Raw genomic sequence first — 22,583 nt, 5'->3', positions numbered from 1 at the left:
CATTACACTTCAAAATCTTCTGTATTAGTGTTCCCTGCCAACCTTCCATCTTGCAAGTGTTGGAGTCAAATAAGCTCACCCCTAGCCACTCCAGTGCCTTACTACTAACCTTGCATTACTTCTGGTGCTGCAACTGTTGAACTGAAAATTATTGGACACAGCCTGCTTCCATCACAATGTGGCCTTCACTGTCCTCCTAGTACTCCATTCCCTGCCTCCACTATTTTTCTAAAAAAAATGTACTCTGCCCTACATGACCCAGAATAGAGAGCCTGTCATTGCAGCAAACTGTCAATGCCAAGGTGCACCTGACCTCAAATATGTGGGCCAGTTCGCATGGGCTGAGGTGGTGGATATTGTTTACCACAAAATGGGTAAACCTAAAGATGGATTGGCAGCAAAGATGGATTGGGGTAAACCTATTGAATTTATGGTACCATCACAAGTTGGGGGAGATTTAGACAACTTTGCCATCTGTACCCCTCCTCCTATTCCACCCCCTGCCTCCTCCTCCTTGTCTTCCTCTATGAATCCTTTTTCCAAGGACAAACCCTTATAAACACCACCATTTGGACCCCCTAAGCACCACTATATAAAGAAATTCACAAACTAAGTGGTGTTAAACTTGTTTACATAGGAGACCTCTGCCACAGAGGCAGGCCCAGGCTGTTACATGGATAACCCTGCACAAGCTCAAGACAGGCAAAGTCATCTGTAACAATTGGTCAAACCCGTTAGTAGCCCTTCATCTGGGAAAGCTCATACACGTACCTTTCCTGGGCCCCATGATGAACCCAGTAGTTCAATGTTTGCTGGAGTTTTTTTTGGCTCAGGGACAGGGGTATAGAGCCACAGGGCCAGGAAGGCCAAGATGAGCAGTAGGAGAAGAAGGAAGGGCTTCTCCCAAAAATCAATAACAGCTGAGCAGTGCCAAAAGCCAGGTAGGAGAGGCTTTGACTAAAAATAACAGAGCAAGTAGGCCAGACTTCCTCTCTGCCACATGTCTCCATCCTTGGGACACAGATGCAGGACGAAGGGACATTACAACTATTTTAAACCCTAGCCATAGTCTGTGGATGCTGGTAAAAGTCAGAGGACATTGTTGCCTGAACTGCAGGAATCTGGGTTTTCAATGGTAGACAGTTTTAGGTATAGCAACTGTCTTGTAACTTGGTGTGCTTACAGAATGACCATCATATAGGTCACATCAAAATTACTGATAATCAAAGGATGACCACCCTCTTGGATCCACACTACAAGGCCAAAATGGTAGAACACATCCCACCAAAAAAAGAGGGAAGCCAAGATGCATCACTATGAGGAAGCATTTTAAGGTTCTTGTACAGAGCTCTGCAACCCATGGCAAACAAGCAAAGGGAGGTCAAACAAAGGTGTTGAAACATTTTTTTAGATAACTGCAGCCAGGCCTTGCCCCAGGTAGTCTCCGATCAGACTCTGACTGACCTGACCTGTGTCACTGTGTGTGTCTTCTGACTTACCCACAGACTATAGCAGCAGCTGAAGCCCTCCTCAGACAAGGAGTGCACCTTCCTCACAGTGTGTACACCTTCAAGAACAGTGCCTGTGACTGATGCATGATGTGTGCAAGGTACAGGGGACCTCCACTCGGTGAGTTTCTCACTTTTCATGCCACCATCTCCCTGCACCTCCCACACCATCCCTCAGGGCTGACATTTGAAGGTATACTTTAGAGCCCTACCAGCCAGGTGAGTGGTGCTGGGGGACACGGCCAGCAGTCTGTGGAGGGGGGCAGTCGGCGGTGTGGTGGAGCAGCTGTACATGTGCTTCGGTAATGGGTTTAACACTGTTCTAGTGGAAAGGATTCAGGGAGTGCTAAAAGTCCATGGGTTAGAGGGCGCAAATAACTTGCCTTGCCCCGAGCACTGACAAGCCACACTACACCACTGCTCCAGTTTAAGTAAATCAACCACAGTGGGTGCACTTATGGAGCAAACAATCAGACCAGCAACCACTGTCACAAATGCAGGTTCTTCCCACTACAGAGTGAGTGGTCGAACCAAACTGCGTTGGTCCCCAAGCCCAAAAGCACTCTGTGATTCTGCAATGATTTCCATGGGCTTAAAGTGGAACTTCACTCTCTCAATCAACATTGACTATTTTGAATTCTTATGAATTCTTATAATGCTAGCATTAGTAAACAGATAGAAAAGTAGATCATATTTACTTGTTTTAAACTTTTTTTTCACATTTTTTCAGTTACTTCCTAGTTTCCATGCCTATGCAAATTATGTCATACATCCCAGCAGTCTTCAGGAGAGGAGGGAGGGTTCTCAGCTCAGCCTATGCCTGAGCCAAGTTCAAATGGATTCCAGGAACTAAAAGATCCATGAATTATTTGCCCTTGCTCAGGATGGCCACTGCCAGAAATGCCAGGGGGTGTTTTTCAAAATGATTTCTCAGCAAAATAAAGCATGGAGACATGGATGGAAGGGGGAGTATGCTTTGAATATTACAAATGAAATAAATAGCATTTTTGGTTTGTAGTGCTCAGATGCAGCGCAGCTCCACTTTAGATGTCCCATGTTACGGGTGGATGAATTAACTGAAAGGCTACGCCAGACCTGATACATCACAACTCTGGATCTTATAAAAGGCTATTGGCAGATAACCCTAACTAAGGGAACCCAAGACAAAGCGTCTTTCGCCTCAAACAGGAGGTGGACCACATGTTATGCCCACATCAGTGTATTTGGATAACATTGTCATTTTCAGCAGGGACTACAGTAGGATAACATTTACTTAAGGTCAAGGCAGTGTTAGACTTCCTGAGGAGAGGTGGATTTACAGTGAACCCTGAGACATGGAGAATGCAAAGAAAATTGGGTATTGTGGGAGGAAGGATGGTGCAACTTCAAGCCAGCAAAGCAGAGGTTATACGATCCTAGCCTTTCCCCTAGCCAAAATGCAAAAGGTGTGTGTTCCTGGGCATAGTGGAGTAGCAGTTGACAACCCATTTGATCAAGATGCTACACATGGAGAAGTGGAATACGATCAATAGTTAGGACACAATTATAACTGATGATTATAAGTTCAATCACATCTCCACCATATAATCTCACAATCTGACAATTGAAATACGATCAAATTTATATACAAAGTATCTCAGTGATGCCGATCATTGCAAAATGATTGATAGTTTTCCATCCTGGCCAATCAACTCTGTTTGTTCAGACTTGTTCTAAATTGAGCCCTTGCCCTGGTCAGCTACTAATGACTAGCCTTGGTCATTAGTAGCTGTACTGTAAGATGATCTGGAAATGTCATCTACACTACATCATCAGCAGTTACTGTGCAAATTACTTATATGTAGATGTACTTACCGCTATAATATCAAGAGTGTTATCACACACTTTTCGAATTTCTGCATTTTTATCATGCATTAAATCTATCAGGTAAGCAGGAGCCTCTGCGTGAAAATGTTAAGGACAATGTAATATACTATTTGTTAAACACATTTTGAAGAATAGAAATTACAATTTGTGTCACATCTATCACTTTATCATGCATTGAGGAGCAACCTGAATGTTTTGTAGCCAATCCTGAATTTCAGTAACCCCCTCACACTGTGTCCAACATGCCACCTAACACTTCATTTAGACCTGATGTCATCTATCTATTCATAAAAAGGAAGACATACATGCTAACATTGCTGACATAAACTGGCATGCTACTCTGGAATTGATACCTAGTGAGTCACTAAGCTTAAATAAATATGCAGGGTGGGGATGCAACTCCGTAGTTCAGCTGTTGTATAGCTGTGATGTGCACTTTTTTTTTTTTAAGGAAACCTTGCATGCAAGAAATACCATGCCGGACATTGCTGATCTCCTCAGAAAGCACTAATACTACATTGTCAGCATGACAGCCTGAGAGCTAACATTTTAGAAAAATACGTCTGCAATGGAACTCCCTGTATTTCTTACTTGATATGGTTCTTTAAAGTCAAGAAAAAATGAGCGGATCAATGAGTCCCCTGGAAAATTCACTGTAAGATGCCACACCGATTTCTATCTATCTGAGGAAAGGGCCAAGCAAGAGGAAAACATTGCTGAGCTGCTGGCCCTTTGCTACAGCAAAGTGAGAAGACAATATTATAATTAGGGTGGACAAAATATTCAAAAAGTGGAGAAAAATTAACTAAGGCAGTATAGAGAGGCTAAAAATTGTGGGGAAAGTGAACAAAAGATGGCTTGGGTTACAGTGGGAAAAAGGTGATATAAATACTTTAGAATGAGGCAGAAGGTACAGTGGACATCACAGTTAGAGAAGGATTTAATGGGTATGGAGGTGGAATACTCATTGGGGCGAAGGTAGTTCACCTGCTGGGGAAAGGCATTGGGCTTAAGCAGAAAGTATGGTTGAGATCAGGCATTTCAAACAGATTGTAATAAAAGCTCGACACTGACAAATGGAATATTCTGTTTAATTCTATATATGGTTTTCCATTAGCTTTGTCTTTAAATTGAATTGCCAGCAGACGATAAAATACCAATTAACCACTTGCCTACCAGGCACTTATACCCCCTTCCTTACCAGGCCAATTTTCAGCTTTCAGCGCTGCCGCACTTTGATTGACAATTGCGTGGTCATGCAACATTGTACCCATATGAAATTTTGATAATTTTTTTCTCACAAATAGAGCTTTCTTTTGGTGGTATTTAATCGCCACTGGGCGCTTTACTTTTTGCGCTATAAATTAAAAAAAGTGCAAAAAATTTGAAAAAAAAAAAAAAGTTTATTTGTTTCTTTTATAAAATTTTTCAAACAGGTATTTTTTCTCCTTCACTGATTTGCATTGATGAGGCGGCACTGATAGGCGGCACTGATGGGCACTGATAGGCAGCACTAAAGGGCACTGATAGGCAGTACTAATGAGGTGGCACGGATAGGCGGCACTGATAGACAGCACTAATTAGGGGTCACGGATAGGCGGCACTGATATGCAGCACTGATAGGCGGCACTGATAGGTGACACTGATGATGGGTACTGATAGACGGCACTGACTGGCATCACTTCTGGGCACTGACTGGCGGCACTGACTGGCACAACCCCTGGGCACTGACTGGTGGCACTGACTGGCAGCACTGCTGGGCTGCACTGGTGGGTGGCACTGGTGGGCAGCACTGGTGGGTGGGCACAGGTGGGTGGCACTGGTGGGCACAGGTGGGTGGCACTGGTGGGTGGGCACAGGTGGGTGGCACTGGTGGGCACATGTAGGTGGCACTTCTGGGCACAGGTAGGTGGCACTGCAGAGTGGCACAGGTGGGGGCACTGCTGGGCACAGGTGGGGGCACTGCTGGGCACAGGTGGGGGCACTGCTGGGCACGGGTGGGCGGGGCTAGTGGGCGCACTGCTGGGCGGAACTTGCGGGTGTCACTGCTGGGCACCGATCATCAGGGCACTGATCATCAGTGCCCTGATGATCGGTGCCGATCCCCGCTCTGACAACTGCCGGTTCTCGGCAGTACTTTCCTCACGATCTGACAGCGTGAGGAAAGTGCAGCCGAGAACCGGCACTTGCATTTCCCTGTGATCAGCGTGTCATTGGACACCGCTGATCACGTGGTAAAAGGCCGGTGGGATCGGCCTTTCACCACATCACGTGATCAGCTGTGTCCCCTGGGGCGCGCAGGAGAGCGCGTTCTGGGAGGACGTCATATGACGTCCACTCAGAACTGGCCGGCCGCGGTGAAGCCGTCATTCGGCTATGCGCGGTCGGCAAGAAGTTAATACAGGTTTTTATTCACTAAAATGCTTAAACAAATCTTTTAAATGAAAAACCTGCAGCGTCCCTGGCCATCTCCTCTGGCCAATGCCGGCATCCGGCTTCTGTGTTCCAGTCCCTGTGACATCAGGATATACGGGCGCTGGAACCGGCGGCAAATTTGAAACTTTTTAAAAATAAAAATTTTTTGAAAACGATTATTACATAGTAAAACATTGCTGTTTCAAAGCATTTCACATACATTTTGTCCTTACTGCTTTGTCCTGTCCCCTGCCTGCATTTTGACTGTTCTTTCTGCCTGGAAACTTAGAAAAGTCCATGGCGTCCAAAAAGTGTCCCTTTAGGTCAAAAGCAGTTTTAGACCAGCTAGAGAACAGCGTTAGTAAATCAGAACCACTTGCAGAATTGAGTGATAATGATTTGTGGGGAAATTCGTCATCAGACACTGAAAACGATTCTGCGACTTTGCTCAGTGATGTGCGAACTTGGTGCTATATTTCAAATTTCAGTGTTTCTGGTTTGATTATATTATTGAATTAAATTTATTATTATATTATTATTTATTATGATTATTTTTTAAATTCTAATTTATATTTCCATGCAAAATAATGGTACCGCTTTCAGCACCAAAACTCTGAAATAATCATACCGCTAGGGAGGTTAAAGAGGTGGAGATCTACCTGAACAACATGGAAAAGGTCAAAGATCACCAGGCAGTGTCCCCTCCTCACACCTTGATTTAAACGTTTAATAGCCATACTACTGTGTCGCAACTGTGTGCATTGCACGACAATTATGGGTTTAAGTCAGGTGGTGAGGAGGCCTCAATCACTTGAATGGGTCATGTTTGACAGGTGCTACACCCACCAACCATGGCAGGGCGTATAACTTCTGCTGCAATCTGTGTACACCCCTGGCCATTGCAGCTAAAGGGGGTGTGGTTGTGGCAGGGTGGTAAAAACATATCTTAACTATGGTATCTTACCATCCTCTACACTGAAAATGTAAATGACCCCTTACTGTTCTGAGCCCCCTACAAAGCTGCTTTCACACTGATGTGCTGCAGTTTACTTGAACTGTGTGCAGCGCAGTGCATCTTTGACTTTCCTGGGTTAGCTGCGCTTTGCCATAGACTTCTGTTATATCTTGCAGGTATGGTGCATTTTCTCCTGCATTCCGGAGTTTTGGTGGCAGGATATAATAAATGTCTCTGGGTAGGCGCAGCAAACCTGCAGGAAAGCTGTAGGTACACTGCACGCATGGCATGGGGAAACTGCAGGAATATCACGGGGTTGTAGCACATAAATGCAGTACAGGAAAAAAAACAACCTGGCTCTGATGTCTACTAGGGCTTTGTATGTTTAAAACACAAAGCTTGCACCTGTAAGAGAAGGTAATGTCTGCTTACTGAACACCTAACTGTATAATTCATCTAACTATATTACAGTAATAAATAAAAAGCAAACAAAAGGTGTGTGGGAAGTTACTAAGGTAAAAAACTAACACTTACAGAAGTCCACTTGAGTGCTCTGTATTTATTGCTATAATGCAACCAGGTTGCATATATAATAATACACTCATCTCTTTGAAAAAGCATATATTATTCAGCAGAAAAATAATTTCCCTTACGCGATTACACATTAAAAATAAATGTATGGCCTATTTAACACTGCAGTATTTTGGTACACTGCAGCCACACAACATACACACCTCAGCATGTTCCAGGGTTTTACACTCCATTGCACTTTGAAGCATATACGTTGCAGTGCATCACAGTGCAGAGTAATACATTACCATATGTTGGTGTATAGTGAGTCAGGAGAGAACAGTGCTTGTACAGTTCTGATGTATTGATAGCTCACAAACAAATATGCAGCCTTAACCCAACACGTTATCACGCAACATAACCAGCATTAACACAACACAACAGGGTGGATACGTGGGAATGAACCCTAAATGCTCGATTTATCAAAGTCCAAAATAATTTTTTCATTTGTTTTCTTAATGTTACTAGATTTTTGAGTCACTTATCAACCTTCAAGTAATGGATGGTATCATACAGGATACAAACCACCATATAATAAGTAGTAACTATGCTACTGCCATAATGTGTAATTAGTTCCAGTAGCATGGCACGTTGAGTTCTAGATGTAAATACTGACTGTAATACCCTTCTTGTCAAAAGTTGACAGTTGAATAAACTCCAGATTAATCACTTGCCTTCCCGAGGATTTACCCCCCCTTCCTGACCAGGCCATTTTTTGCAATATGGCACTGTGTTACTTTAACTGACAATTGCGCAGTCATGCAACGCTGTACCCACATGAAATATAAATTCAATGCCGTTGCATTTTGAATGACAATTGCGCAGTCATGCAACACTGTACCCATATGAAATTTAAGTCCTTTTTATCCAAAAATAGAGCTTTCTTTTGGTGGTATTTGATCGCCTCTGTGTTTTTTATTTTTTGCTCTATAAACAAAAAAAGACCAACAATTTTGAAAAAAAAACATTTTTGACTTTTTGCTATAAACCATATCCAGTAAAAAAATGTAAAAAAAAAATCACATTTCATCATAAATTTAGGCCAAAATATATTCTGCTACATGTCTTTGCGAAAAAATCCCAATACATGTAAATTAATTGTTTTACGTGAAAGTTATAGCTTCTAAAAATGGCAGTATATATAATGGAATTTTTTTTTTGTACTATTAATGGAGACGATCAGCGACTTATAGTGGGACTGCGGCGGGCATTCTGACACTGGGGGGGAACTAACTGCCACTGACACTAATACAATGATCAGTGCTAATAAAAAGCACTGACACTGTACTAATGACACTGGGCAGGAAGGGGTTAACATATGGGGCGATCAAAGGATTAACTGTGTTCTGTGTGTATTTTACTAGGGAACCATGCTGCTTTGTAGTGCTCTGCTATGCACTGCTCCCTGGGAGGAGCATTATAGTTCCCCCCCTAAAGTTTTTTATTTTTGTATATTCTTTGTATGCACTATTTAGAGGCATTCTTTAGTCAGAAGACTACAGCACTTATTTCACACCATTCACATGTATAGAAAGGAGTATATACCATAGGAATTTGTAGAGGGAGGTGCATTGTAGCACTCCACACTAAGAGCCCTTTCACAACTCGCTCTGCTCTCAACACACACTGACCCCTTCGGGAGGGTGGGGCACTGAACTCTAATGCAGGCCATAGATGGGTCGAAAATCGGCCGATTTTTTGGCCGAAAAAAAAAATTGCCCGATTTTCGCACCGTTAATCGGTTAATTGGTCGGCTGTTTTTCTGGATTTTGTCAGATTTTTTTGATCGGTAAAGTTGGAAAAAACTTTAAAAAAACGATTTTCGCGGCAATGATGGGCAAATCGGCCGATCTTTTTACGGATAAAAAAACTGCGAATGAGCCGTGACCTGCAAGAAAAGAAGAAGAAGAGAAAAAGAAAAAGAAGAAGAAGAAGAAGAGAAAGAAGAGAAAGAAAAAGAGAAAGAAGAAGCAGAAGAAAAAGAGAAAGAATAATTCCTAAACCCAGCACTTGAACCACAACTAAACCCTTCTATCCTTTAGGCTGAATTAACACTATGTGCAATGACTAGAGTTTTACTGTGGTGTAAAACACTGGTCACCGTAAGATTGTTTTCTGGATGTCCCATTCACACTGCAACGCAGCCCAGAGCTGTGCTGCAGAGAGCTGCAATAAAATACAGACATGTTGCATTTTATTGTAGCACACCATACAGGATCGCAATGTTCTGAACTGTCATGAATATGTTACATTCATAATAGCTGTGATTACTATTGATCTGTGATTGGATACAGCTAATCACATGGTACAAGGTGCTGTGATTATTCAAGGTACCATGTGATAGCTGTGGGCCAATCACAGCATCACTCTATAGAAAGCACAGCTGTTATGAATGACAATCATTCATAACAGCTTTGTTGACATTGTGATCATGTAACCGCATAGCGATCACATGATACCCGGGATGCTCAAAGCGGCCAGGTATCGGGAGTCAAAATCTGGGAGTCACGGGAGCGGCGCACATCTAACCCGGAGCAGGCTAGATCACGTACTAATATATGTTCCAGTCTGCCCGTGCTGACCGCCTGCGGTAAATGTACTGTGGGCGGATGGCAAGTGGTTAAGGAGACATCAGGGGTATAATTAGACTCCTACTGACACCTCTGCACTCTGTTGACTTTTAAAATACAGCCACTTACCTGTTCCTCGGTCCAGTGGTGTCCTCACCACCACTGGTTTCACCGGCCGTCTCCTCTCCCTGGCGCCGGCATCTTTAGTGTGGGCACCCGGCTGTGACAGCTTGCAGCTTCACAGCCGGGTGCCCACTGCGCAAGCATCGCTGCGCTTTGTGAATGGCCCCATAGCCTTCTGGGACCTGTCACGTGTCCCAGAAGACTACGGGGAGGGAGGACAACTTCCGCTTCTGATCGCCTAGGCGATCGCAGCGGAAGTGGGAGAGGGTGCCTGTCAAATTCGGGTACCCGCTTTCCCCCCCCCCACTCCCCAAAGGTCTGCAGTCTCTGGTCATCTCCTGTACTATATCTGCAGTCTCTGGTTATCTCCTGTAGTATATCCGCAGTCTCTGGTCATCTCCTGTACTAAGTCTGCAGTCTCTGGTCATCTCCTGTACTATGTCTGCAGTCTCTGGTCATCTCCTGTAGTATAACCGCAGTCTCTGGTCATCTCCTGTACTATGTCTGCAGTCTCTGGTCATTTCCTGTACTATGTCTGCAGTCTCTGGTCATTTCCTGTACTACGTCTGCAGTCTCTGGTCAATTCCTGTACTTTGTGTGCAGTCTCTGGTCATCTCCTGTAGTACGTCCGCAGTCTCTGGTCATCTCCTGTAGTACGTCCACAGTCTCTGGTCATCTCCTGTAGTACATCCGCAGTCTCTGGTCATTTCCTGTACTATGTCTGCAGTCTCTGGTCATCTCCTGTAGTACATTAACAGTCTCTGGTCATCTCCTGTACTAAGTCTGCAGTCTCTGGTCATCTCCTGTACTATATCTGCAGTCTCTAGTCATCTCCTGTAGTACATCTGCAATCTCTGGTCATCTCCTGTAGTACATCTGAAGTCTCTGGTCATCTCCTGTACTATGTCTGTAGTCTCTGGACATATCCTGTAGTACATCCGCAGTCTCTGGTCATCTCCTGTACTATGTCTGCAGTCTCTGGTCATCTCCTGTACTATGTCTGCAGTCTCTGGTCATCTCCTGTACTATGTCTGCAGTCTCTGGTCATCTCCTGAAGGGCATCCACAGTCTCTGGTCATTTCCTGTACTATATCTGCAGTCCATTGGTTCAGAATATGTTTTTTCTGGTTTTCTTTCTCTAAAACCTAGGTGCGTCTTATGGTCAGGTGCGTCTTACGGAGCGAAAAATACGGTAGTTATTTTTCGAACAAACGTCCATCAATACATGACGATTGTAGTTTGAAAGTGCTTCAAAAAAGTTGGTTTTAACATTTGATTTTGGATTGAATGGACTTACACAAATAAAAACCACATTCATTGTTAGAAAATTTCCCATTCTGCTCCTTCTTGTAACTGTGGTAAAAAATGATAGTCAATTTGACATCGCTATCATCTATCCTAAGGCTTCATCTTCAGATTTGATATCTGTGTACCTTTTGAGTATACGAGAGGGTCAACTGACAAAATCATACTTACACATGTATAGATACATACAGCTACACTCTCTTGTATTTTTAAAGTTTCTTGGTTTAAAAAAAGGATACGAGTATCCTTTATGATGACATCACGTGTTGCTTGGTGGAAAACCATTTGGTAAAATACATAAACAATTTGGCAAACAAATTCATCATCTTCTTGCTGAGCTGTAAGATGAGAAAAATACAATTCACAAATACAGGGATTATATAAACCTTATTAACATTTATTTACAACTAAATACCACAATTCATCTTTCCAGGAAACAAAAACCAAATCTAGAGTGGGTGACTGGGGACAAAGAGAAGGCAAATTTATCGTATACATTCCTCAGCTCTGTGTATACAAAGGTACATGGGGGATCTCACATCCACAAGTCCTCATGCACACTGGACGTTTTTACAGTGGCTGTTTTTGGCTTTTGACTGTTTTTTCTACAGCCAGTAAACTCCCCAGCCTGTAATCAACGTTTTTTGGCAGGGATGTTTTTTGGCTGGAAGAAAAACCCAGAACTAGTGGGTTTCTAGAGGAGTTTTTTAGCTGTAAAAAGCTGTAACGCTGAAAAACGTGGTAAAATGCGGTAAGTCACGGCAAACCAGCGTTTTTGGACTTTCTTTTTTACTAAAAATCTCTAAAAACACAAATGTGAAAAAACGCAGCAAAACGCTTATACAAAAACTCTGAAAAACTCAAATTTTTAACGTGACTTTACACAGCTAACGTTACCAGCATTATTAAAATGCCCAGTGTGCATGGAGCTTAATGGGCATGGTATTCACACAGCCCCAAATGATCCAAAATAGCTCAAAATTGATATGGTCCAAAAATCCTTAGACAGAATAAAGGTGAATAAAGTACCGGATGGCAAACACCCACCCAAAGAATTGAGCGCTGTCATTTCAAAGCCATTGTTTCTAATTTTTAGGGACTCTTTAATGACTGGCATAGTGCCACTGGATTGGCGTAAGGCCAATGTGGTGCCTATATTTAAAAAGGGATCAAAGTCTTTACCAAGCAACTAGAGACCGGTTTAACTTCTATAGTTGGGAAGATACTGGAGAGTTTAATAAAAGACCACATAGATGAGTTCTTGCTGGAAAAAAAATATTTTAAGCAACAGACAGCACGGATTCATGAAAGACAGAAGCTGTCATACAAATCTGATTTCTTTTTTAAGAGGTGAGCAAACCTTGGACAGGGGGGTGCCTGTGGACATGGTATACTTGGATTTTGCAAACACAGTTCCCCTCACATGGCTAATATATAACGTAAAGTCTACAGGCTTGGAAAAATCAGTTTGTAAATGGACAGAAAACTGGCTAAAAGATCATATTCAGAGAGCAGTGGTTAATGATTCATACACTGAATGGTCTAGGGTTGTTATTGGCCTACCCCAAGGTTCAGTGTTGGGACCCTTACTTTTTAATAAATGTATAAATTATGTAGGGTCTGGGATTAAAAGTACCATTTCAGTAGTTGCAGATGACACCAAGCTATGCAGTGGAATAACGTCTTTACAGGATGTCTCCAACTTATAAATCAACCTCAATACACTGTTTAATTGGGCAACTATGTGGCAAATGAGGTTTAATGTGGATAAATGTAAAGTTATGCATGTGGGGGCTAATAATATGCATGCATCATACATACTAGGGGGGAGCACAATTGGGGAATCAATGGTGGAGAAGGATCTGAGGAACATCAAGCTTAATAATGGCATGCAATGCCAAGCTCCAGTCTCCAAAGCGAGCAAAATCCTCTCGTAATAAAAAAGGTATGGACTGCAGAGAGAAACATATCATTTTTCCCCTGTACAAAATAAGACCTCATCTGGAATATGCAGTTCATTTTGGGCACCAATTCACAAAAAGGATATTGGGGAACTGGAGAAAGTGCAGAGAAGGGCAACCAAACTGATAAGAGGCATGGAGGAGATCAGCTATAAGGAACGATTAGAGGAACTGAACATATTCTCGCTTGAGAAGAGGCGATTAAGGGGGGATATGATCAACATGTATAAATACATAAATGGTCCATATAGTAAACGCGGTGTAGAGTTATTCACCATCAGGTCATCACAGAGGACAAGGGGTCTCTCTCTTTATGTCTGGAGGAAAAGAAATGTAATCTCCAATTATGGAAAGGCTTCTTCACAGCAAGAGAATTAAAAATGTGGAATAGACTCCCTCAAGAGCTGGTTCTGGACAGCTCAGTAGATTGTTTTCAGAAAGGTGTGGAGTTTTTCCTAAATGCACAACATATAACTGGATGCTAATATTTAGGCAGAGTCAATCCAGGGAATATCCGATTGCCTCTTGGGGGATCAGGAAATAATTTTTTCCCCTGCAGGAGCAAATTGGATCATGCTTTGCTTGGGGTTTTATTTTGCTTTCGTCTGGACCAACTATGAGAATAGGATAAAAAAAAAATGTTTGGTTTTTTTCTTTTCCCTTTTATGGTTGAACTAGTCCTGCCTCTTTTTCCATCTAGACTAATGTAATTATCATGTAGCGTTGCCATTTTTTTTGTTTAACCCTTGTGCACCATCCATTATGTCTTATAAGAGTGCAGCACATAATGTTCTGTGAGAAAAAAAAAAAAAGATCCTCACACTCACCATTCAATAGTTCAATCAAAGCTGGGATGATCCCAGATTTTGCCAACAGAGCAGCACATGAGTCATCCATAGACACTGTTCCTATCATTATAACCACCTCCAGCACAAGATCATCTTCTGCAGCTCCTACATCAAAAAGGAAAAGTCATCAGAAATAAACACACACACATACATACAATCACTAAAATGTGAATACATAAACTTTCCACATTGTTTTGATGGTTATTGGTAAAAGCCCTCTCATGAAAGTTTACCTGATTTCCTATTACACCGTTTACCAGAACCTCCGAAGCTCCATCTTACCAGTCAGGATTAGATGTGACATTTCCAGTGCAAAAATGGAGATCTCAGTGATTATAACTGAGGAACAGTTAAAACCACATGTAGTTCTTTAAAGACTGTGTGTGTTTTTCCATAAAAGGGACAAGTAACACTTGGCAACTAGCTACAAACGTTACCACAGTTTGTAGTTCATGTCAGATGGACAATAATTACTGCACTTCCCTGTACAGATAGTACATTTATTGTGTTTTAACTAATGCCTTCTGCTTTGTCCCATTTATATATCCATTAGACCAAACAGTAAAGCAGATTATTATAATTTTTGTGTCTGTAGAAGCAAAAGTCTCAACATGCCCCACTAATGTATCCCCTGTCCCTCTCAACTGCTACAAGTCCAAGCATGCCCTGTTGTTGTACATTCTATCTCAATACTAAAACAATTTGTATCCTCCACTAGTGACTCTCCTGTCCCTATGGAACTGCATGCTCCATTATTCAAAATCACAGCTCTCTTTATAAACCTGCAAGACTCAGAATGCCCCACTGACATCTATTCTGTCATTATGCTAAGGGCCAGCGCTGGGGTGAGGTTGGAAGGCAAACTGCACAATAGCCCATGCCATCCAACCTCCCCAGAGCCTCTTCCAACAGAATGCATTAAAATGTGTGCCATGACTTGCATGCTTTCTAAAAGGTACTCGAATAGTAGGTTGTATTAAGCATCCTGGAGAACTTGCCACAGTTCTTCTATAGATTTTGGAAGTACAACATTGTATTACTACCTTTTATGTCTGTAAGTGTTCTCAGACCGGCTCAGTCATATTGAGATCAGGGTTCTGTGGGGGACAAACCTTCTGTTGCACAATACCTTGCTCTTTTTCCTGCAGAAAAGTCTTTATGACCCTGATTTCTCTTTGGGACCATTGTCATGCAGCAGGTTAAATTTGAACATATTATATGCTTCATTAAAGCTAAAGAATCTTTCTGTACGTTTCAGCATTTACAGTGCCAATTTCTGTGTAGAGTTGCTTGGCTTGGTTTCCACCATGTTGGAACTTCGTTGCTGTCCCTCAACCTTGCTGGTTTGTTCTTGCTTCTTAAAAAGAGCTTGGACAGTACATGTGAAAATGACTGTCAACTGTACAATTTCTGCACGAGAGAAACCTTGCTGATACAGAAAGACCACCTGTGACTTTGATTCTGTAAGATTTGACCACATCTACCATAAGTACTCCTCTTTAGTGTTGTTATCCCTTGTTTAGTTTGATTCCCACTACTAGCTATCTCTATTTCAGTACATTTAGAACAACCTACATATTAAGTAATTGATCATGAGCACCTGTTTGTTATATTTTCTTAAAAAAAACACTGGGCTGTATGGCTAAAAGGTTTTCATGGTCAGGTGCACTATACAGTAAAAAGGGAGATATGTCTGTGCTCAAATCTTAAAAGGTTTCCACGTATACAACACATGAGATACTAAAGAGGTGTAATCATATTATTATTATAATAATTATTATTATTATTATACAGGACTTGTATAGCGCCAACAGTTTGCGAAGTGCTTTACAATATAAAGGAGACAGTACAATTACAATACATTTCAGTACAGAAGGAATAGGAGGGCCCTGTTCGTGGAGCTTACAATCTAAAGGAAGGGGGAGGTGATACAAAAGGTGATAGCTGCGGGGGATGATCTGGCAGAGGTGATTCAAGTACAGTTCTTAGGTGGAGGTGGGGTAGGCTTCCCTGAAGAAGTGAGTTTTCAAAGATCGCCTAAAGACAGAAAGGGTGGGGGCTGACCGGACATGCTGTGGTAGGGAGTTCCAGAGGATGGGAGAGGCTCTGGAGAAGTCCTGGAGGCGAGCGTGGGAGGAGGTGATGAGGGAGCTAGAGAGGAGGATATCATGGGAGGAGTGGAGTGGGCGATTTTGGCGGTATCTGTGGATGAGGTTGGTGATGTAGCTAGGGGCAGTGTTGTGGATGGCTTTGTAAGCTGTGGTTAGTATTTTGAATTTTATACGTTGGGGTAGTGGAAGCCAGTGGAGGGATTGGCAGAGAAGGGCAGCAGTCGCTGATCGGTTGGTAAGGTGTATGAGTCTAGCAGCAGCATTCATAATAGACTGAAGGGGGGATAGCCTGTGTAACGGTAGACCAGTGAGGAGGGCGTTGCAGTAATCGAGGCGGGATATAACCAAGGCATGGATAAGTTGTTTTGTGGTGTCATTGGTCAGGAAGGGGCGGATTTTGGAAATGATCCGGAGGTTGAGGCGGCAGGATTTAGCCAGTGAGTGGATGTGGGGCCCAAAGGAGAGGTCAGAGTCTAGGATTACGCCTAGCACCCTGGCATGAGGGGAAGGACCAACGGTAGTGCTGTTGATCTTAATGGTAAAGTCATGAGTGGGGGATCGGGGAGGAGGAAATATTATAAGCTCAGTTTTTGAAAGATTGAGTTTAAGGTAGTGATGTGACATCCATGCTATGTCGCTTTAGTAGATTTGTGATACGTGAGGAGATTAAGGGGGTGAGCTGGGGAGTGGAGAGATAGATCTGGGTGTCATCAGCATAGAGGTGGTATTGGAAGCCATGGGAGGTTATCAGTTGGCCCAGGGAGGAGGTATAGAGAGAGAAAAGGAGGGGCCCAAGAACAGAACCTTGGGGTACCTCAACAGAAAGAGGAAGCGGAGCGGAGGAGGAGGAGTTGTATGTGACACTGAAAGTGCGCTGAGAAAGGTAAGAAGAGAACCAGGAGAGAGCAGAGTCATGGAGGCCAATGGAGTGGAGTTTACTGAGGAGGAGCGGGTGGTTGACTGTGTCAAAGGCAGCGGAAAGGTCAAGGAGTATGAGTATAGAGTAATGGCCGTTGGTTTTAGCAGTTAGTAGGTCATTAGTGAGTTTTAGTAGGGCAGTTTCTGTGGAATGTTGTGGGCGGAAGCCAGACTGTAGAGGATCAAGAAGGTCGTTGTCAGTGAGGAAACAGTTCATACGGTTGTGAACAAGGCGCTCGAGAAGCTTGGAGGCAAACGGGAGTAGGGAGATGGGTCTTAAGTTATTCAAACAGGTGGGGTCCAGCGAGGGTTTTTTGAGGATGGGGGTAACCAGTGCATGTTTGAGCGGGGAGGGAAAGGTGCCCATGGAGAGTGAGAGGTTGAAGATGTGGGTTAGAGAGTTTAGGATAGAGCAGAAAGGAGGCTGCAACAGTCGTGAGGGGACAGGATCCAGGGGACAGGTGGTGAAGTGGGCCTTGAAAAGGAGTTCGGTAACTTCCTTGGTGGTAACATGGTCGAAGGAGGAGAGTGTAGAATTTGGTGTTGGGCCTGGTATGTTGGTTAGAGGAAGAAGCTTGACACTGGAGATCTCATCATGAATTGTGTCGATCTTCTTCTTGAAGTGACTTGCAATCTCCTGTGCAGTAACTAAGTTGGTGGGTGGAGGCAGTGGGGGGTGGAATAAGGAATTAAGGGTAGAGAAGAGTTGACAAGGATTGGATGAGAGGGTCTTGATGAGAGTGTTATACTAGGTTTGCTTAGCAGCGTGGAGGCTGGAGTTGTATTTGAGAAGAGCGGATTTGTAGAGGGTAAAGTATTTCAGGGATTTATTTTTATGCCATGCTTGCTCAAGAGTGAGGCTGCATCTCTTGAGACTTCTGGTGTCATCTGTTTGCCAGGGTTGTGACAGGCGAGGCCTGGTTCTGCGTGTAGAAAGAGGAGCAAGAGCATCCAGGGAGGATGATAGATAGTTGTTGTAGGCAGATGTGGCCAGCTCTGGGCAGGACAGGGGTGCAATTTTATCACAGAGGTGCTCAGTAGCGGAGTGGAGAAGGTCAGGGCTGAGGTGATGGAGGTTTCTACAGGTAACGGTTTGCTGGTTGGAGGCATGGGAGGTAGGAAGCAGGGAGAGTGAGAAGCTGATAAAATTGTGATCAGAGAGAGGAAAAAGGGTGTTAGAGAGGTTACAGGGAGTGCATAGGTGGGTGAATACAAGGTCAAGGGTATTGCCATTGGAGTGGGTGGTGGATTGTGACCATTGTGTTAGGTTAAAAGAGGAAGTTAGATTGAGTAGTTGAGAGGTGGCAGGGGTGTGAACATTGACTGGGATGTTAAAGTCACCGAGGATGATGGCAGGCACCTCAGAGGAGAGAAAGTATGGTAGCCATGCTGAAAAGTCATCGAGAATGCGTGAAACCAGGCCCGGGGGCCGGTAGATGACAGCGATCCTCAGGCAAACAGGAGAAAAGAGACGAATACAGTGCACTTCAAAAAAGCAGAGGGACAGATACAGAGGGGCAGGAAGAACCTGGAACGTGCTTTGTGGGGAAAGAAGATGTCCAACTCTGCCCCCTTTTCATCCGCTGGGTCTGGGCGAGTGAGTCCAGAGGAGGCCGCCATGGGAGAGTGCAGCTAAGGAGACAGAGTCGGAATCCTGGAGCCAGGTTTCAGTAATAGCAAGAAGGTTGAGGGAGTGAGAGAGGAAGAGGTCATTGATAGTAGAGAGTTTGTTAGAGGCTGAGCGGGCATTCCAAAGGGCACATAGGAGGGAGGGGTTGGTGACTGGAAGCATGGGAATTGAGATGAGAGAGTGAGGGTTGCGGCTGCGGCCAGAGAGGGAAGGCTGCTGCTTCTGTGGGTTGGAGTTTGATGGTGGAGTCCACGGTTTGGGGCAATGTCTCCAGAAGTTAGTAGCAATAGGAGGATGAGGGAGGTGAGGTGGGAGCGAGATTTATATGAGGGCAAATGCCGCAGTGCTTTTGTAACGGTGACATTATGTGGACCAAGAGAGAGCAGGAGAGAAGTGCAATGATATTGAGAGGGCAGAAGTGAGGGTGATATGTACGGTTGTGTGGTGGGGAGGAGGGGTAAACAAGAGAGAGTTTGAGAAGAGAGGGCATTATAGCAACAAAGAGAGTTAGCAAGAGCATGCTGGAGAGAGGAGAGATAACAAAGGAAGGCAGATGGAAAGAGGTGAGAGGGAAGAGCACATGACATCTACTTCAGGTGGAGCACTAATGTTTGTAGTTGCCTTAGTTAAAGTGCCGTGTTGAAAGTGCGATGTACTAGCCTGCCAGCCTGTCCCCCTCGCCAGGCTGTCCCCCGGACTGTACTAAATTTATACTTGGATGGACGGGGGGGGGGGGTAGGTATGGCAATCCTTCAATTAAGAGCTAATAAATGACACATGGGGGATGTGTTTTGCCCTTAAATTGCAAGCAGGATGTACACAAGATAAGGCAAGGTGTTTGATCTCAGCTAAGGCACTGTGAGGCTAAGGTCACTTCATACAGGCAAGTATACACAATAGTTACAAAGAAAATAGAAAAAAATCTAACAATGCAGATAATTTCAGGCATGCAAAGTAGCTTAGCGGTTGAGAGAGCAGTGGAAGCAATGGTTATCGGGGGCAACAGGAGGCAGTTGTCAGTTGCAGTTAGAGCAGGAAGTTTCAGAGGGCGATGGAAGCAGTGGTTACCTGGAGATCAGAGGAAAGATGATGAGAGGATGTTGGGATGTTCCCTTGTTGCCGTGTTGAAAGTGCGATGTACTTTAGCGCCGTAATACGTACTTTGGGCAAGAAATGCCAGCCTGTCCCCCTCGCCAGGCCGTCCCCCGGACTGTACTAAATTTATACTTGGATGAACGTGGGGGGAGGGGGGGGGGTTAGGCAATCCTTCAATTAGGAGCTAATGACACATGGGGGATGTGTTTTGCCCTTAACAAATGTTAACCCCTAACTTATTTGTAGCAAACCTTTGTATAAAAACCAGGGATTTTGCGTTTGCATATAACGCAATACATGTTCAAGCTGGCTAACTTTCTCAAAGTTATCGTAAGAGTATGGGCATACAGTCACAGCTGGAGGTGACCTACAGACCAAAATCTAGTGATACATGTCCACAACTGGGGAAAACACAAAGTTTTAGATGGTGGATGACACCAACAGGTAACATTAGTAATCTCTGCATGTAAAAATGTGTGTTTAAAAATGATCCCTCTCTGGCCAGCTCACCTCCAGTTGTGCCTGATTGTCCAATATTGTCCCTAGATGCCTATGTTATTTAGCAAGTAGAAATTTGGCAATAGCAATCTAAAAGGATCACTTTGTATCAGATGGCCAGCTTAGACATTTATTGCAATATACGTAAAGCAATATTCCCTATTTTCTAAGTAAAGATTTGCAATAAAAAGTATGGGTTAACAGGTAGTTACACCCCTTTAGTGCCTTGTACTTCATGAGTTACAGGCTGAAACCTTCAGGTGGTTGGACACTAGCAAAGCTTTTGGACATGCCCACCCCCCTTGAACCCACCCTTATAACCCTCGCCTCCTCCGTGAAAAAAAATCTGGGGGAGTGAGCACATAAGGGTACTGGAAGGACCTAATCCTTTACAGCATAAGCTCTTACAATGAGTGACTGTCTTATTCATCTATTAAGAGTAGACTTGGAAGCATGGTGTTACTTTCAAGATCCTGCCAGCGAGACAAAAAAATTAGTCAGTTTTCCGGATAGAGGATGGGGCTTTCAGATAGACTACATCCAAACAACAGAGAGCAAATTCCTTGGGATGCTTAGCAGCATGTGACAAGGAAGTAAGGCCAAGATCTCATTAGCATCATGTCTTGACTGCAGGAAAATCAGAATGTGGGTTTCAACAGCCTTGCCATTAAAGCCAGTGACTGAGCAGCAGGATGCAGTAGGGGGCCTAGAGACAGCAGGATCCTCCCATGCTAACACTATTGGATCGGATTAATGGTCTAATGCAGTTGTCTTTCTCCTCTCAGCCTGGTATGAAGCCTACCTGGTCCACATGTACCCACCGTGACATTACAGGTTTTAACCTCTTAGTTTTTTTTATAAGATTTTAATGCCAGTGTTTAATAGCAATTTGGGTCTATAACTGCCACATGATGTGGGATCTTTGTCTTATTTTAATATAACGAGATATATGCTAATAAGGATTCTTTTTGCATATACATCCTCTTACTTAAAGAGTTGAAATATCTACACAGTGCTAGGACTTTCTCTGCAATTTCTTGTAGAGTGTTATAAAGCAGGGGTCTCCAAACTTTCTAAACGAAGGGCCAGTTTACTGTCCTCCAAACTTTAGGAGGGCCGGACTGTGGCCAGCCTAAGTAGAAAACGTCTTGGGGTATCAGTGGGAGTTAACAGTGCCTCATCTTTGGTGTCAGGTGAAGAAATAGTGCCCCATCATTGGTGTCAGAAGGAGGAATAGTACCCATCGTTGGTGTCAGGTGGAGGAATAGTGCCCCATTGTTGGTGCCAGTGGGAGGAATAGTGCCTAATCAATAGTGTCATTGTGAGGAATAGTGCCTCATTGTCGGTGTCAGTGGCAGGAACTATGCCCCACTGTTGCTGACAGTGGGGGGGGGGGGGTATATTTTTTTTTTATCACCTATGCTACTTCCCCTTGAAATGAAAATGAAATGGCCTAACTGTTCCATATCTTCTTCAGGAAACTTAGTGAGTTTTGCAACTTGCACATACTGCTGCATTGATGCTTTTTCCTTTCTGTATGGGATTACTGTTTTACACACTATAAAAAGTTTAGAATACCTCTGCCACTTTCTTTGTGGAGTATACAATTTTCCCTCATTAATTTTCATCTTCTCAATATATGTTGCAGCTTTTTTTATCCCCTAACATTTTCATCAGTCACTTCAGTGACTTATTGTCTCATTGATATCTTTCTTTTGCTAGGAAATTAACCACTTGAGCCCCAGAGGATTTACCCCCCTTAATGACCAGGCCTTTTTTTGCTGTTAGGCGCTGCACTAATTCAAATGATAATTGCGCGGTCATGCAATGCTGTACCCAAATGAAATTTACGTCCTTTTTTTCACTCAAATAGAGCTTTCTTTTGGTGGTATTTGATCACCTGTGCGCTTTTTATTTTTTGCGCTATAAACAAAAAAACACGAAAAGTTTGAAAAAAACCCAATATTTTCTACTTTCAGCTATAAAAAATATATCGTAAACTCAAAGTTAGTCATAAATTTAAGCCAAAATGTATTCTGCTACATGTTTTTGGTAAAAAAATATCCCAATAAGTGTAAATTGATTGCTTTGTGTGAAAGTTATAGCGTCTACAAACTATGGTATAGATACTGTAATTTATGCCTTTTTTTGCTATACAGCGCTGCACTAACTCAAATGATAATTGCGCGGTCATGCAATGCTGTACCCAA

The 22,583-nt window shown here is 43.3% G+C and overlaps 1 protein-coding gene across 1 annotated transcript in view; it reads right to left on the bottom strand.

Annotated features, from left to right (window-relative positions):
- KIFAP3 (kinesin associated protein 3) overlaps window positions 1-22,583 on the bottom strand; it is a 151,416-nt gene that overhangs the window by 23,503 nt on the left and 105,330 nt on the right. The window contains exons 15-17 of the mRNA XM_089663321.1: window positions 14,101-14,226; window positions 11,552-11,650; window positions 3,363-3,448 (exon numbers count right to left, since the gene is read on the bottom strand). Coding sequence (XP_089519447.1) covers window positions 3,363-3,448; window positions 11,552-11,650; window positions 14,101-14,226 — 311 coding nt within the window. The remainder of the gene's footprint in view (window positions 1-3,362; window positions 3,449-11,551; window positions 11,651-14,100; window positions 14,227-22,583) is intronic.

This window comes from Staurois parvus, unplaced genomic scaffold, assembly GCF_062004578.1.
Source record: "Staurois parvus isolate SC_StPar_1 unplaced genomic scaffold, SC_StPar_1.0 ptg001660l, whole genome shotgun sequence".
NCBI lineage: Eukaryota > Metazoa > Chordata > Amphibia > Anura > Ranidae > Staurois > Staurois parvus.
This window is presented reverse-complemented; position numbering and strand designations above follow the sequence as displayed.